Source organism: Salarias fasciatus (assembly GCF_902148845.1).
Source record: "Salarias fasciatus chromosome 7 unlocalized genomic scaffold, fSalaFa1.1 super_scaffold_4, whole genome shotgun sequence".
Lineage (NCBI taxonomy): Eukaryota > Metazoa > Chordata > Actinopteri > Blenniiformes > Blenniidae > Salarias > Salarias fasciatus.
The window spans coordinates 2,043,968-2,061,242 of NW_021941229.1; the positions used below are offsets into that span (position 1 = coordinate 2,043,968).

General features: G+C 49.8%; 2 protein-coding genes across 2 annotated transcripts; one reads left to right on the forward strand and one right to left on the reverse strand.

Moving 5' to 3' along the window:
- The first annotated feature begins 1,526 nt into the window (after positions 1-1,526).
- On the forward strand, positions 1,527-12,336 carry brd10 (bromodomain containing 10). Its single transcript, XM_030085138.1, has 10 exons — positions 1,527-2,093; positions 3,219-3,890; positions 4,287-4,487; positions 5,176-6,767; positions 6,883-6,944; positions 7,021-7,110; positions 7,230-7,345; positions 7,452-7,666; positions 7,892-9,829; positions 10,088-12,336. The coding sequence occupies exons 2-10, from the start codon at positions 3,304-3,306 to the stop codon at positions 12,013-12,015; spliced, it is 6,729 nt and encodes a 2,242-aa protein (XP_029940998.1). The 5' UTR covers positions 1,527-2,093; positions 3,219-3,303; the 3' UTR covers positions 12,016-12,336.
- A 522-nt stretch (positions 12,337-12,858) lies between these two features.
- mlana (melan-A) lies at positions 12,859-16,137 on the reverse strand. The gene is made up of 5 exons (XM_030084566.1): positions 16,074-16,137; positions 14,962-15,054; positions 14,752-14,848; positions 13,669-13,776; positions 12,859-12,995 (listed from the first exon to the last, which is right to left on the reverse strand). Exons 2-5 carry the CDS (start codon positions 15,048-15,050, stop codon positions 12,927-12,929), a joined length of 363 nt encoding a protein of 120 aa, XP_029940426.1. The 5' UTR covers positions 15,051-15,054; positions 16,074-16,137; the 3' UTR covers positions 12,859-12,926.
- Positions 16,138-17,275: the final 1,138 nt, after the last annotated feature.

Consider the following 17,275-nt stretch of genomic DNA (forward strand, 5'->3'; position numbering starts at 1 on the left):
TTAGCCATAGCTTCAACAAATCCCGGTCACGCAGTGGGAGCCTGTGAAAGCTCAGTGACGTCCAGCTGGTCATTTTACTTTCACAGCCAGGATATATGCACACTCGAACCATTGTACCAAAGTTACAAAAAGCTGAAAATAAACTCTGACTGCCTAAAAACGCCGATTGAGATACCGTGGTCTGACTGCAGAGCAGAGATGCTACTTCCATGTAAACAAACAGAATGAATGTGCGCCACGGCGCAGGGTGATGACATCATCACTCCAGAGCTCCCGGAGAGTTGCTCAATCTAGCCGGTTTACAGACTTCCCAATGGCATTAAGCGATGCTGAGTTAATAAATATACACATATCTACCACACCACAACAAACATGAGCGAAAAGAGCGTCTGTAACGGCTGCATGTCGGTGCCCCGCCCGCTGCCGTTACATGGATGTGGGAGCGTCTAATTATCTCCGAACCAACTGCAAATCACACCGAAGTGAAACGGGCGAGTCAATGTTGTTGTTTCGAATGTGAAATAAGGTCCAGATAGTAAAAACGACCGTTCCGCTTCAAGCTCAGGCCAGATTTGAACCAGGAAAAGCTCAGAGAATCATACAATAAGAGGAAAATGAAAACTCACGTGAAAGCAGCAGCATCCTACGTTTAGTAAATCCCGTGGAGCCATTTCCATCCGTTCTTTCTCAGCTCTGTTCCAAACACTCACTGTATTCTCAGACTACACCAAATAACAACCAATCACTGTCTGAACAAGTCATCCTCTTTTCTGCTGTATAGTTTTTTAAGGATACTAAGACATCCTAGGACAATTCCTGGGCTATTTAGAGACTTTTAATTTCAACTGTAAATTGTGAATGTAAACTTGATCATATTTACACTTTCCTGCAGATTAGTATTATAAATGAATAACATTCTGTTCCCATGTTGAGCCCTATCAAGGAATAAGGAGTGGAATTAAATGTCTGAATCTGACTGCTCAGATTTCTCTCTCCTCACAGCCAGAAGGTCGTCGGTTTGAATACGAGCCAGGCCCTTTCTGGGTGTTTGCATGTTCTCCCTGTGCGTGCGCGGGTTTCCTGTCACAGACCTAAAGCATGCGTGGGAGACTAATACACAACACTGGTGTGACTGCATCATTACACAGCATCAACATCTGAAATTAAAGAACTGATTTAGAGAAAAACAGGAGTCCAGGACGTCTGAATCGGGTCTTTTAATAACTGTGCTTCAGTGACATCTAGAGGTGAAACCGGGACAGAGACGCACTGACCGAGTTCACAATGTACTGTACAGCCCAGTTTGATCTGACGAGCTTCATTCAAAGAAGCTTTTTGTGCAGAAGTTATGAATGAAGGTGTTTAACGGCGTGTCGGCTCACAGCTGTGCGCATTGTCTCTCTGGATGTGCGTAATTACGCAGCGTCGGTCTGGATGGCGGCTGTCTGCACTTCCTGTGGCCGATTTTTACTCTCATTGTGAGGATTTAGATTCAGCCGCGTGTTTTCTCGGTGTGTGTTTTGTTAAATCGCGGGTATACTTTGGCGTGAGACTGTCACGGAGCCAGCCCGCGACGTCAGCCCGCTGCGCGCATTGGCACCGTCTGCCGTGCGCGCAGGGTGGAAGTGGAGCGGACGCGGCTGTGGAGCCTTCACGCAGGACGCACACAACACAACGCAGCTTTTATTTTCTTTCATTCTGTAAACCAACCGACGCTTCGAGAGAGCCGTGCCTAATTCCTGGGCAAACTTGTGGAGCGCGAGCAGTGTCCGGCTGTCTATCACGATGAGCCGCCGCGCATCGCCAGACCCCCGTCCGCCGGCGGCAGCGGGGCCAGCGCTCCATTAACCCGCTCGCCACTTGACATCAACCCCCTCCCCCGGGGCGGAGACGACGACATGCTGTCCCCGCACAACTCTGCACCTGCCGGACCCGCAAACCCCGCAGATTCCCGCAGCATGGACAGCGAGCGCAGCAGCAACCGCAGGCCGCACGCCGGAGACAAAAGCAGGCTAACGGCGCTAGCAGCGCGCCGCGGCCGCTAAGAGCCGGCGACGAGCCGCGGGGGAGCCGGAGGGGGCACGAACGACGAGGTAAGGCGGCTGAGCGCGGGGCAAGTCCGCCCGCGTCCAGCCTGCTTCCACGCGCACACGCCCGCCCGGGAGAGACGGGCCGGCCCGCTAACGGGCTAACGAGCTAACGCTCAAACTTTGTGGAGTTGTTATTGTGTGAGCTAGCCTAGCAGCGGCTAGCAGCGCGCTAGCTAGCCGCGGATCAAAGTTTGCAGACACCTCAGAGATGCGTTAATATTCCCATTTCTACCGGGTCCCGGGTCTCGATCATGCCCGCGTTTGACCGCGCAGCTGTAATGAAGGGACATTGTTCCAATCACATTATTATTAATAAAACTAACCGCATCCAAGTGTGTCAGGTGTCACACTATAAATATCCACTATAATCACAGACAGCCTCCAGATTTATCTGCTTTTCTTTATTAGTGTAGGATATGAGCTGGTTTGAGATTTACCTTTAGTAAACTACACCTGTTGAAGGTGAAAAACAAATCTTGGATTTCCACTTGAAGTAGCTTACATTCAAAAAGTAGCCTGTTTATAATGTGAGTGTTATGAATGAATCCTGGCAGTGTCAGCTGTTACATTATAAATGTCACCATGTCCAGATTTATGCAGGATCTTCTAATCTGAATTTATCATCTGACACCTGTTCAGATGAATAAATGCTGCCGTTTCATCTCTACATTGTTAAAACCTGATTGATCATATGTCTGTTCTGCAACATCCTTTCACTCTACAAACTGAGCTGAGCAGTGTTTTTCCTCTAACTTTACCATGAATGTCCAGATTTTAAATCCAGTTAAGTTAAATCCATATTATGATGAAGAGACTCGTATTTGGAAGAATAAGCTTCAGGGTAAGGCAGCAGTAGTAGTAATACTACAGTAGTAATACTGCAGTAATACTGCAGTAACACAAAACAATCAGGAAATCTGGATGTAGACAAACTGATGTTGCCTTTTAACAGACCTAAATATAATTTCATGGACAAGCTTGGAATACAGGCGAAACAGGCTGTACCCCCCAGTTCAGCCAGGAGGGTGCTTAAAACTCATACGGATGTTTTTCTATTCAGCCAGCCGTGATCTTATTGGTCAGCACGTAGGTTTCCACGGCGTCTCATTGCAGTTGTGTCTGTTTCAGACCCTGCAGCGTGGGTCAGGAGGATGAGACACACCGAAGCAGTGCAGCTTGGAACTTCAGCCAGACTGTGAGCGAGTCCCACATCATGTCTTCACATCCAGGATGGGTGAGCGGCGGTGGCGGCGGCGGCACGGACGACCTGGGCCTCAGCAACGGCGCCTGTGAGGTCCAGACCATGGTGGCCTTACGCTGTCCCGCCGACGCCGCGTCTCCCGAGGCCGACCGCCTCTCCCTGAGCAACGACGGCGTGTCGGAGCTTTCCAACAGCGACCTGTCGCTGCCCGAGGTCTGCATTTCCAGCAACTGCCACAGCCTGGAGGACGACATGAGCTACGAGGTCCAGCAGGCCTACCGCATCTTCACCGGCTTCCTCCTGGACAAGCACAAGGGCATCACCGGCCCCTTCCTCAACCCCGTGGGCCACCAGGAGGCCCGGCACGGCGTCGGCGGGGTCAAAGGGCGCGGCCAGTCGCAGCTCAGACAGTCCATGTGCCTGCGGAGGATGGAGGAGAAGTTCGCGGGCCAGGAATACGAGAGCATCACCGAGTTCGTCACCGACTTCCGGCTCATGCTGGAGAACTGCTACCGGTACCACGGGGTGGACCACTGGGTCTCCAAGCAGGGCCAGAAGCTGGAGGTCATGCTGGAGCAGAAGCTCACGCTGCTGTCCAGGTGAGAGGGGGAGTCCGTCCTCAAGCATCAGCTGCTCCGCTCTCCGCATAAAGCTGTTTGGAGCTCTTTTCACGGTTTTTACTTCATTTTAACCTCTTGTGTTCATTTTTACACTTTGGTTTCAGTTTCGGTTGTTTGAGTCTGTTTTGGGCAGCCCTGTGTTGCAGTACCACTGTTAACCAGGAGGTGAAACAGTGAGTCAAGTGGAAAACAAGCAGTTTCTGTCAGACTGGAGGCATTACGCTATTGACTCTCTACTGCCACACAGTGCACAAATGCAGCATTACATCAATCCTACAAACTGCTTTTTTTCTCTGTTTAACTTTTATTTGAAGATAAAAAAAAAACTTGAATCGCTCAAAATCTCTCTCTCTCTATCTCTGTCCGCCGAGCCAGAACGCTACGAGAGAAGACCACCTTGGCGGTGACCTCTAAAGGACGCTTTGGCACAGAGGAGGACCGCGGCTCGACGGGCACCAGCACCAGGAGGAGGCTGGCACCGCGGAGCCTGGCCACCCTCACCGTCGGGGGCCACGAGTCGGTCATGGTGCAGACGCTGAGGCTGGAGGAGCAGCAGAGGGCCAAAGAGGAGAAGAGGTGAGGAGGCCGAGCCGCTGGGGAGCCGAGGCTGGTGGTGGACCTGCAACAGCACTGAGGTTCAGTCAGGGAAGAGAAGGCATCCATCCATCCATCCATCCATCCATCCATCCATCCATCCATCCATCCTTTAAACCATCTGTCCATCCGTCCAATCAATCATCTGTCCAACTAAGAATTTACACCTCTGTTTAGATTTTTATGTGAAAAAGTTAGCTACAGGACAGATTGTCTTAAAACTGGGTCTTTTCTCCTAATTGAACTAAGTACAATAATTATATCTCAACTCTGAGGCAAAAAGTCTGAGAATTCAGAGTTCAAGCAGCATTCAAAAGTAAGTGACTTTATCCTAAATCAAGGCATTTTTATTGACGCAGCAACAGGTGATAAATGAGTTTTGACAGCCCTCGGGTCTGCTTCAACAGCATGTCTGACATTACCAACGTTAGCAGGGTGCTCTGTAACTCTACCACAGTAAGAAGAGTTTATTCCACATCCTCCATCAGGAACAATACATGTACACATTTAGGAAAACATGACTTTCCATCCTTTTTCCCCCTGTGAACAGAATCTCTTTGGAAAATCTAACATTTAAACCAAGTCTTCAAAGTGTTGTTTGTGTGCAAACATGACTAAAAACCAAAGAGCCGAACCATCAGGAGGAGATATCATTACACTTCTGTTTCAGGCAACGTGAGCTGGAGAAGAAAGAAGCAGAAGAAATGTCAGCCAAGGAAGTGGACGAGTGGGAGCAGAGCCTGCTGTCCCAGGCCGCCCCCCAGGCCGTGGACACCCTGTGGGAGCTCCCCGCCATCGGACACTTCCTCTGCCTGGCCCAGACGGCCCTCAACCTGCCCGAGGTGGTGTTCTTCGAGCTGGAGCGCTGCCTGCTGATGCCCCGCTGCAGCCTGCTCCTCTCCAAGATCCTGTCTTCCCTGCTGTGCCCCTCCCAGCGGAGGGCCACGCTGCACCGCCGGCCCGCCCTGCCTTACCACCGCTGGGAGTCGGAGCTCAGGCAGCGCGTGGCCGGCTGGTACCGGACCGTCGGCGCCTCCCGCGACCAGCCCCGCCGCGCCGAGCAGCTCGGGCTCTGCCACCAGTTTTTCGGGGTCCTGGGGGAGGTGAGCCCCCTGGAGGCCAAACCCTTCCACCTGCTGCCCTTCTACCAGCGGGTGTGGCTGCTGAAGGGCCTGTGTGACCACGTGTACGAGACGCAGAAGGACGTGCAGGACGCCGTGCTGGCCCAGCCCATCCACGAATGTAGGGAGTCTATTTTGGGCTACGACAGCAGAGAGAATGCTTACATACATTTTCCACATTTCTGCGGGGCAGATCTGAGAATCTACTGCCAGAGCCCCAGCGCGCCCCCGGCCTTCCCTTTCCCCTCCGTCTGGGTGAAGAAGGTCGAGAAGCAGCCGGGGACCGACGGCGAGGAGTCGGACGGGACGAAGGAGGAAGAGGATGGAAACGACGGCGAGTGTCACGGAGCGCTGACGGACTCGGAGGAGACTTCTGCTTTGGCCAAAAGGAGATCGGAGACATTCTCAGTTCTCATAAAGGGAAAGGGGAATTGTACAGAAGAGAAAAACATGTTTGAACTGTGGTCGCGGATCGCAGAGGACGCCTCTGATTCAGGCTCCTCTGATTCGGACCCCTGTGAAGACGCAACGATGCACAACAACTCCCTGTCCGTCATCCACGTTGGTCCCAGTGGAGGAGGAGGAGGAGGAGGAGGGATGAAGATGAACTCCTCAGGCCTGGAGCGCCAGGCTAACAGACTGGGATTGCAGCAGGAGCAGGGCGTCTCGTTGGGGTCTGTACGCACAATCAAGGCGGAAACCCAGGAGCCGTGTCTGAATGTGGGGGAGCACAGCTACACGGGGCGGTCCCCGGCTCGCTCGCCACATCTGCCCTCTCCAAATAAAACCCCGGCGCTGCAGGCGGAGGGAGGAAGTCCCAGCAGGGGGCGGCCCAGGTCTTCCTGTCTAGGTGACTGTAAGGACAGTGACGTGAAAGGCGAGGATCCCGACTGCCGCCGCGGCCCGCCGAGGCCGACGGCGCACTTGTCTTCCGAGAGCACGCCAAACTCGAGCGAGGAGAGGGTGAGCGACAAAACGTGGACGAAAAAAAAAAGGAGGAGGAGGAAGCGAGGGGGGGAACAGCTGCCGAGGGTGAAGGGAGAGAACAAACAGCTGTCCGAGGCCGAGGCCGTCGAGGCGGCCCTGCACAACGTTTCCACAAGTATGAAGAGAAAAGCCAAGAAGAAGAAACACAAACTGGGTAAGAGCTTCTATTTCCATTTCCTTTCTCTTCAAACACATGCAGCTACACCGTTTTGTCGTTGTTTTGAAGCATCACTTGTTGATTCAGTCACTGTCTTGCAAACCACTGACAGGAAAGAAGTCTGAATCCTCAAAGAAGATAAAGCACGAGCCTCCCGTTGAGCCATCCTTTAAGGTAGTCCTGTTTCTCTTCAGGAGACGTCTCAGTAATGTTCCCACAGCCTCTAACCTGCGGCCGTTTGATTGTGTAGCTGGTGTGCACCAGTCTGGAGGAGCTACGAGAGCTGATCAGTAAGACGGAGGACGAGCTCGATGATCTGGAGAGCACCAAGAAGAGATTGGTCAGTCACACTCATTCTTCTGTCAAGAACACATGCAGCGGTTTGTCTGGAGTTTTGATCATTTCTGGTTTTAGCGTTGATAGCCGTGTTTTTCTTTCTTTGTGTGTTTGGACTAACAGGGCCGCTGGTACTACAGAAGAGAAGCAGTGAAAGAACTTCATAGCACTCTAATCCGACTACTGAACGAGCTTTCACCCTGGGAGCCCAAACTTATCAAGGCCTACCAACGGAACAGGTCCGACACACACTCCGCCTGTCGTCCGTCACACTGCTTTATGTCTTTATGTATTAATCAGTCTTACTTTTTTTTTTTAATATGTCATTTTTGGCTTCTGCATCAGGCTGCGATTGAAAAAGGAGTTTGATGATTTCAAGAAGCAGCCAGAGTACAATAACTTTGTCCGTGAGGAGTGTATCTCATCTTCATCCGATGATGACGATGATGATGAAGAGGATGATGAAGAGAAGGGGTTGGGGAACAGGGTGTGTTCGCCTGCGGATCGTTCCGAGGAGGAAGACCTTGAACATCCGGTTCCCAGAGGCCTTTGGGGTCTAGGTAAAGCACTGACCCCCTGTCAACCTTTCAACTTTTCAAAAGAAAAAATTGAGACTGTTATTGCTTGAAGGTTGTTTAGCCTGGTCTGTATGCAACTCCTGAACTAAGAGTTTGACACCTTACTTACTTACTGTAATTTAGTGTCACTGAAAATTAAGCTGCATAGCAAGTGGAGTGACTTCTGAATCAACGCATGTTGAATTGATCTGATCTTTATCTTCTTAGCAAACACCAGGGAGTCTGGGATGGAGCCAGAAAAACACTCGCTTGGAAGTCCAGAGAAAGATGTCGATCTGCTGCCAAGGGTTGAGACTGTCAGCCTTAACATGACATCTGTGGACTCTAAGCAACATCCTGGAACAGAGCTGAGCCCCACAAATCAATCCAGGGACTCGGCATCAGTGTCAGTCCTACACCCACCCAGCGGGCTCCCCAAAGGATACACACCCATCCCCACCTTGCTGGCTAAGAGTGTGGGAAACAAAGTGACCTTAATGAAAAGACCTGCTTATTTCCCAGGTGTCAGCAATGATCTGCACAGCAAAGGCTCCTCGCTCCCCCTGCCAGCCTCAGCAGTGGGCAACACAAACCCTCCAAGAGCACAAAGTCCTCCATCTGATTTGCAGCAAGGACCACCGCGGACGCAAGCGCTCGGTCAGCCAAGAACGACAGCAGCTCTTCCCAAGGCAACACAGACCACAGCAAGTCAGCCTGTGCCCAAAAACCCCATCCAGGTGGTGTACAAGGTCCCTGAGGGACTGGGTCACCTCGTGAAGAAAGACAGCGGCGGCCCAATCAAGTTCTCTGTCCATCCTGTCATGGATCAGAACACCGGAGAGAAAGTCATGCAGCAGGTGGTCATTCTCCCTTCTAACCTCCTCATTCACAAAGCAGAGACAAAGACAACTCCTGAGTCCCAACAGCAATCAAGAGGCGGTCAGCACACTGTTTCTGAAGTGGCCGGCCCTTTACGTATGTCCACCGATGTGCCTGGGTTCAGCATTCCTGAAAATCGAATACCTGTTCAGCAAGTGGCTCCCCTGAGAGACGCCAGAACTGTGAGCAGTCCTCCTCCATCTGTTTTACCTTGTCTCCAACAAGGGACCACAAGCACAGCGGGGGTTAAGGGGCCACAGGTATGTAGTGTCCCCGCTACTAAACCACAAGGTTTCACCTCAAGCCCTTCACCTGTCACAGCTCTTTCCAGTGCACTTTCTACTGAGCCTGCTAAAGCCACAGACCCCAAGCAAGAGCTTAAGACTGTGTGCATCCGTGACTCGCAGTCCATCTTGGTAACAACGAGAGGCGGGAACACGGGCATCGTCAAAGTCCAGGCATCCTCAGACCAGAGTGGATTTGGGTCATTCCCCTCCAGTCCAGTCATCACTATCTCACCTCAGTTCAGAGCTTTCCTTGTGTCCAAGACATCACAGACTCTTTCTCCGTCCGCTCCCTCTCAGCCACCACCCTCCGGTATTCCACCTGTGACAAGCGTCTCAGTGACTCATTCCCACAAGCAACCTGCCTCAGTGTTAAAGCACCCATCCACAGTCACGGTTCCCATCCGCACTGCAGTTACTGGAAACATTCCCATCACGGGCCCTGGAAGCCACAGTGCTGGCTGTACTGTTGCTGTAAATCAGGGCTCACTTACTTCTGCTGGTCCCACAGTCGGGACTAAGATCGCTCAACAAGCACAGACAACTACTGCTAGCTCTCAGAGTCGAACTCCAGTGTTAAAAAACACTGCTGTTCCATCGCTGAGCAGATCCAACGTTCCCCAACTTCTCACCCCTGAGTTTGTCAGCAAGACTGGCTTAAAGCGAGCCAGTACAGATGAAGGATCTCAAGTTCCTAAATTCATCCTCGTTACTCCATCTTCTTCCTCAAACTCAAGCATAGCCTTGCCCAAAGGCACTCCCTCCTCGACTAAATCAGTTCCCACTTCAAGAGTCATGATCATCGGCCAGCCGACAGCTGCGTCGACATCCACCACCTTCATGGGAAGTGTTCCGAAGCAGTCAGTGGTAACGGCGCAGAGTGGCCAAGCAGTGGCCGCCTTACCAAGTGCTGCTCTGAAGATGGGCTTCAGTGCAGGTCCGCCCCCGGGCAGCGTCGGCTCCGAGACATTGTCTCAAGCCAGGAACATCACTCCACCCTCAGGTGTGTTCTTTTTATATCGACTCTGTATAAATCAATTCAAATTTCCAACCCATAGCTTCATTGTCTTTGGAGAAAAGTAAAGTTATGTTAACCAACGGTACCATAAAGCTGCAGGTCAGGCCGATGATAATCGGTTCGTAGAAAGTGTTTCTGTGGGGTGTTTGATACGTTTGAATTCATTTTGCTCCATTTTGAAGATTACAGTTCCGTTATTGTTGTTCAGTAATTGATTAAACGTCCTATCCTGTTTGTCACCAGGGTTTCAGATCCAGTTGTCAGGGAAGACAACAACCATTGGACAGTCTATCGGTGCCCTGTCATGCTCTCCATCTAAGTGCAAACCAGCGTCGGTCTCAAACTGTCCAACAGCCACCACCAATGGACCGATCCCGGTAACGAGTTTGAATCCCTACCCAAACTCTCTGACCACCAGCTCTCAGCTCCGGGGCATCCCTTCCCTCTCTGCTGTCTCTCAAGCAAGCTGCTCGACTCCCATGTCTGCTGTTCCCTCTCCGCCGGCAGGAAACGCCGCCCATAAAGACCTGAGCATGCTGGCAGGTGTCCTGTCCCTCAGCGCTCCTGCTCAGGTTACCACTACTGCTGAGAGCAACCCCGCCCAAACCTCCACTGCTGTTCCTGACTCTCAGCACTCATTTACCCAAAGTGGCAAAGGTGGAGAAATCCTTTCCGCCTCTGCTTCCTCTCAACTTGCTTGCAATAAAATCCCAGCTCCCCTCTCATCTGCGCCTGCCAGCTGTACCCCATTTAGCACCTCCTCCACTGGCACCGTGCAGCAAAGGATAGTCATCAACACATCTGCACCCCTCGCTGCCGGCACACAGATCCTTCTGAACAATGCATGCTTCGTAGTTCCTCCCCAGGGTTTGGGTCCAGGGAGCCACGTCCTCATCATCTCCAGCCCTGCTCCACAACAAGTGCCTACTGCCAGTGCCACCAGCTCTGGAGCCGCAGTACCTTACCAAGGAGCAGGCAATCCCACCGTAGCCTCTTTAGCACCAGTTCTGCCCCAGTGTCCAGCCGGGCTGCCGGCTGTGCCAGCAGTTACTCCTCCTACTGTAGCACCATCGTTGCATTCATCCGCTCCTTACGTCACACCTGTCAAGCCAACAGGAACACCTGGCTTTAGCTCAACACTGTTACCCGGCAACACAAACGTAGTGCCGGCTCTTCCGAGGTCTCCGGCTGTACAGACGGGTAACTCCACGTCACCCGCGGTGGATAATCACGCCTTGGGTTCACCTCTGCCAAAGTTAAGCAGTTTGCCAGGGCTCGTGTCCCCAGTGGTAAGCTGTGCCGCCGCTTTCAGTTCGGCGCTGGCGGCAGTCAGGTTACCTGCACCGGCGCAAGCTGCTTGTCCATCTACAGTTTCACTGACGGTAGCATCCACCTTTCCCCATTTACCGGGTCCACTTTCATCCGTGCCCGTGCTGCCCAGCCCGTCAGCTGTTTCCCTGTCGGTTCCCGCCCTCCTCTGCTCAGCTGCAGCTGCTGTAGTAGCAGACCCACCGGCCTTGCATTGCTCGGTTCCTGCTCAGCAGATGGTCACGGTGACGTCTTTGGGCCCAGGCATACTGTCCCAGCAGGAAGCGGCTGGCGTGGCAGCACCCTCCACTGGTCAGCCTCAGGCTTTAGTGCATGCAGGACTTGGAAATTCACCAATCAGAAGGCAGGCGGCGGTCATGCAGCCGATGCTTTCTGGCACTCGAACACAAGTGTTGCCGACGGTGGCCGTCCCACCAATTGTAAGCGCAGTGTCTCGGATCCAGACGCTGCCCATTGCTACTGTCCCACCGATCGGAAGCACTGTCAACAGCGTCGAGACGCCCCCTGTTGGGACCGCACCATCATCCAACACCGCTGTAGCCATCACTCCAGCTCAACCAATCACGTCGCTGAAGACCAACAATGCCATCAAGTCACCCGTCATACTGAGCAGTCGGGGATCTGGAAAGCTCTCTGCGCAGACCTCATTGTTGGGTGTGCACGCAAACACGGCGTCCAAACTGCTCATTAGTCCGGACGGGGCTGTTTTGAGCACCGTCCAGTCACGCGTCGGTTCAGCAGAGCTGGCCGCCCGCCCCAAACCTCTGGACGCACTGGAGATTTCCACCAACAGGTCCGCTGGAGCGTTACAAACACATGATTCCTCTTTGCAGCCTATCTAGTCAGACACAAAGTGAACTGATTTGGTGAGACCGTGGCTGCTGTGTTTTGTAGTAATCCCAGTTGAAGGATTTTGTTCGTAAGTTATGTTGATGATAGACGGTTCGATGCTCTGGATATGTCTTCTCAGACCCAAGGCTGTTCAGATATGTTAAACATATATACTGTGAGGGGTTTCCCACCCTCTGACAAATGTCACGGACTTTATGATTTTATTTCATCTACTTCTCGGCCAGTAAATAGAACCTTTTTGAAGTGAACAGGTGAAATGGGAGGCCAGGTGAGAATGAGATTTCAAGTTGAGCACTTGCAACTTTCCAATGCCATTAGATGGAGCTTCAGGAAGTACGAATCGATTACTGTTCGTCATTACAACTTTTGTCTGTCACTTTGAAGAAAAGTCAAACTGTCTGCATCCAGTCTGTAATTTTCTTTTCTTTTTTTTTTTTTGAGGTAGTAATGTTTTGAAAGCTACGTTCTGCTTTTTAGATATATATAAATATATATAAAAATTAATAGACAAATTTGTACTACATGTTTGATCTCATATAAATGTTTTGAAATCACACTTATTTATTTTTACCATATAGATTTTTCAAGACTGTTTACTAGGTACATTTTCATTGAACATTTGTGGACGTTACTGCATGGAAATAAACGATGCAAATGTCCTGAACGAGAGTGTTGACGCAGCTTCTTTAAGCACGGGATCACCAGTCTTTTCATTGTTTATTCAAAGAACCATACAGCATCTTGTTTGTGGTCTTGCATGTGAAAATCTTTACAAAGGGATATACAGTGGTTCTGCCTGGCTGTTCTTGCTCCAGAGCATTAGAACTCATTGACGGAGACATCGGATCCAGGCTGTGTTCCGTTCCTCTCGTCATGTCCGTCCATCTTCTGGAAAAGTCTTTCAGGGGGAGTAAGGTGGAGGCAGAGGCCCCGACGAGATCTTCTCATAGGCTGGAGGAGCATTTGGAACCTGGCGACAAACAGCGAACACAACCAGAGATCAATAGATGCTTTTTAAATAACGTTTTACTGTCAGATAAATGGAAAAAATCAGTTTTTCACTCCCTACATTGAAAACTGAAACACAAACTTTCTCATTGTTACATTCTTCAAATGGATTTTTTCCGGTTTTAACCTTTCATGACGTGTGTCAAAGATTTCAGTTCCAGTTTACATTAAATTAGAACCAAACGTCGTCGACTGATCAGTTTAGTAAGTTCCCATCTCAACATTTTAAACACTGCAGCTGTTAGAGATGTTCCCAAACACAACTTCTCAGTTCCCCATTATGACCATAAAGCTTCTTAGCGCTTAAGTAAACATGCTTCTAAGAAGCTGGTAATCAATAAAATGAAAGTATTTTTAAATGTGTTCCTGAGTCCAGTATATTTTCAACGTTGGAATCGAACTCGTTCACTCAACACGCAGAAGCCAAGGAGGCTCGGGGAGATTTCCTCAGGGATGGACATTAAAGCTGTTCTTCCTGTTTAACTCCACTGGGGGGAACAAACGCTCTTCAACACCTTCCTTCTCGTCTGGTGACTGTAATCGGCCCTTCAGGTGTCACGTGATCCACGCCGCGGTCAGACGCCCAGCAGCCTGAGCTCTGTCTGGTGTCTATGGGGTAACGGAGAAGTCCTCACCACGGATCGGAAGCTGCCGAAGTCGGTGAGGGCCATCTTGTTGTCTGCTGAGGGGCCTGCCTCGGAGTACTGGCCTCCTGTGAAACCTGCTGATCCTGATCTGGGACTCTGCAGGAGGGAGCCAAACAAACCGCCGGTTAGGCATTTCTGCCCCTGTGCAACGAGTTAGAGGTCAGAGGTCACAGGGAAGAGGAGGGCAAACACTTGTCTCCAGAACAGGAACAAACAACAGATACCAGGAAAAGTTAGGAACTTCCTAGAGGAAAAGCTGCTCTGCTCATCTAAAGAAAGATTATAAGACTGACTGGAAGCTCCGTCTGCAGTGGTTCACTCCTACTCCACCTCTTCTCCACCTCTTCTCCACCTCTTCTCCACCCATACTCCAGCTGTGCACTCTGGACAAGAACTGGACACTGGAAAATGACCCACTCCTTCCTGTGACCTGTGACCTTTTCCCAGCTACTGCCACCAAGTGTCCAAATCATGCAACAACAGAAACATGGGTCTAATCTAAATTGAGCTGCTGGTTTTTTTTTTTTTTCATTTTTTTCACAGTGAAATATCTTCATTATTCAGAATTACAACTTGTACTCATCTTGTTTTTCATCAGAATAGATCCTCATTTTATTTTTACACTGCAGTTCGGTTCAGTTGTCATGTCACCTGTTACAGGTATCCATGGGATAAAATGAAAAATACACATAATTCAAATATTACATATGTGATCTTTTGAACCAAACCACAGCTTCAGTGATCATTCAGAGCTAATCATTGTTTCTGAAGCAGATCACACTTGAATAAACAAATCATTTTTGAAGGATGTGATAATACAAACCCTGTTTTTGTTCCAAACATCAATGATAAATGGAAATAATAATGACATGTCCTAATCAAAAAATAAGATATTAAATCAATAATATTGAAAAGAAACCGCAAAAAAACTCTGTCAGCATGAGATCACTGAAAATTAACATAGGTCTGTTTTTTAAGCCATGCTGTGCTTTAGAAGGTTGCTGACAGTCGGTTTAAATGGCTCCTCCATAACTTCCACTGTGCAGATTTTTGGGAGTGCGGTTGTTTCACCCGGATGATCTTGTATCCGCTCCTCTTCTTGAAGTACCAGCAGCCCAGGATGAGCAGCGCCGCCAGGATGACCACCAGCAGAGCCACTCCCACCGCCCTGTGACGCACCCACACATCACATGAGACCACAGGGGCAAGTTCAAAGGTCACGCGCTCACTCACGGCTCCAGCGCGCCAGCGGCTTCGTTTAGAGGGGGAATAAAGACGTACTCTTCGGCTCTGACGAAGCCCCGTCTGCCGCTGGCGAAGTAGATGTTGAAGTCTCCACGAGGCATCCCGTCCGTGTGATTACACCTCATGAAGCTGAAACCCAACAGTCAAACGCCGCTTTGGACTCATCATCGCTTCAACAAGAAGAACTTTAAAGAACCGACAGTAGAGCAGACTCAGCAACAGTAGAAATCTGAACCATTCAGTCGGAAATGTCTGCTGGTCCTGAACCTCACTACTTTCTAAATTTATGTATGAAATCTTTCTTTTCCCTTCTTGATTTGATAATTCTCATTTTCAAAATGCATTCAACAGTATTGTCTGTTAAGCACCTTATATAGTATTTCCTGTATCAAACTTGAAATGTAAATGAGCTTTTATGAATTTATTCAGCATTTATATTCATAGCACCTTCATTTGATCACATTCTATATTAAAGTTTAGTCAAGTTTTTGCTTCTCAGCCTGTTCAATTGTTGCTCAGCATCAGTGTGAGGGTTGAAAATGGGATTTGAATTGTATTTTCAGTCCATTTTAATTCAGGTGTGTTGTTTGCACAGATCATAATGACATTAAGATACTTTTCTTGTTTTTAATATCAGTTTGCGACGCTGGGTTACCAGATTACACGGACTGTCCTGTTCTCTCCTCTCTGGTTTTCTGTGTTGCTTTCTCAGCCTGAGAGCGTTTAAAAAATAAAACCTCAGGCAGCATTTTGATCCACGTGAATATCTGATAAACACCAGGAATCAACAGGTGCTCTATAAATGCAGCACCTGATGGCTGTGTTCAGAGACAGGAACACCTGCTGCACATTTTAGATGCAAATGCTTGATTCAGTGTGCTGTAAAATTGGTGCACAATCCTAGAAAAAGTAATTTAGGAAATTCCAAACACCTTCCCTGTAGTGTAAAATAAAGAAGCGGGCATGAGAGAAGATGAATAAAACCATAACCAGGAATTGTCTCAACACAAAAGCCCCAAAACAAGAAGTTAAAAAAGTTCTCTTAGCCTTTAAATCATAGAATTATATCCATCATGCATATAATTCACATAAAAGCAGTTTTGGTCTGTTTTGAGTCAAAAATGAAAGAAAACGCAGCCTTTTCTTACCAGCTTGGGGATGTAACTGAATTGTTCTGATGGTGGAAAGTCTTCTCCAACAGGGTCCGAGCAGCTCTGTGGCTTTTCCCTTCACTCCTCCAAATATCTGCCCCCCTACAAAGAGCGGGGCAGCGCACCCTCATGACCGTCACGGGTTAGAGACTCATGGCTAAAGCCATTGAGGCGGAGTAATTAGCGTGAAACCCTGCAGCCCTGAAAGCCCGTCAGCTGGCTCCTCATATGAACACTTATTGTTATTAACACTAACTCCATGGCGGCGCCGTGTAATCCACTCTGAACTCCATTCTGTTGGTGGGGAACGTGGATTCGCTGCACTGTGGAGGACTGCACTGGAACCACGATGAGAACAACTGACTAAACTGGCTGTTTTGGTTGATGAGAGGCTGTCATGACCGCAGCCGTGATGAAGTCCTGTGGCGTTCTCACGTCTCCTGATGGAGGGACGGGGGCCCAGCAAGACCATGAACCCCCAACAGCTCCTGTTGGAGGGCCCAGCAAGACCATGAACCACCAACAGCTCCTGATGGAGGGACCGAGGGTCTTGCATGGAGGCTGCCTCCATCCTCTAAACTACTCTGATCATGAATGAGTGAAGACAAGTCGGCATCAACATTTAACCAAAGTTTTTGGAAGGTGAGAGAAAAACCCATGCATGCACAGGGAGAACATGCAAACTCCACACAGAAAAACCCCACCCGAATCTAAAAGGTCACCATCTGAGCGGGGGGAGATGTCGGTTTAGGGAAAGCAGTGTGCACTGGTCTGCAGACACAGGCCTGGTGTTGTCCCCAAGAGGGAGACTGAGACGGCGTTAATGAGTGTCCAGCAGGAGTTCAGGGACCGCTTTATGACCTGGTGGAATGTCTCAGTGGGTTCGCACCGGTCTGAACTCCCACAGTCCTTAATGGTTTGTCACACATGAGAAACCCTGGGAGGGGTGGGACTTGAATCCCCCTGAAGTGTTTGCAGAGGAGATAAGTCCATATCACCTGTCAGGACTGGAGTCAAAGTCATCCAACCCTCTGTTCATCTTCTGAAAACCCATGAATGCACAAGGACAACATGCAAACTCCACCCGGCGGTCTGAAGCTGTAAATACTGTCAGTACAGCAGGTTGCATTAGTCTGCTCACACAGGCACGGTTTTCTCCACAAGAGGGAGACCATGGCTTTATTATTATTAGACTGAGC

What these genes read in the sequence shown, in the direction of transcription:
- brd10 (XM_030085138.1), top strand. Translation starts at nt 3,304, where the DNA reads ATGTCTTCACATCCAGGATGGGTGAGCGGCGGTGGCGGCGGCGGCACG. An exon ending in AAGCTCACGCTGCTGTCCAG is followed by an intron (nt 3,891 to 4,286) that starts GTGAGAGGGGGA and finishes CCGCCGAGCCAG; the next exon opens with AACGCTACGAGAGAAGACCA. An exon ending in GAACATCACTCCACCCTCAG is followed by an intron (nt 9,830 to 10,087) that starts GTGTGTTCTTTT and finishes GTTTGTCACCAG; the next exon opens with GGTTTCAGATCCAGTTGTCA.
- mlana (XM_030084566.1), bottom strand. Translation starts at nt 15,050, where the DNA reads ATGAGGTGTAATCACACGGACGGGATGCCTCGTGGAGACTTCAACATC. An exon ending in GGCTTCGTCAGAGCCGAAGA is followed by an intron (nt 14,849 to 14,961) that starts GTACGTCTTTAT and finishes GGTGCGTCACAG; the next exon opens with GGCGGTGGGAGTGGCTCTGC. An exon ending in TCGGCAGCTTCCGATCCGTG is followed by an intron (nt 12,996 to 13,668) that starts GTGAGGACTTCT and finishes GTTTGTCGCCAG; the next exon opens with GTTCCAAATGCTCCTCCAGC.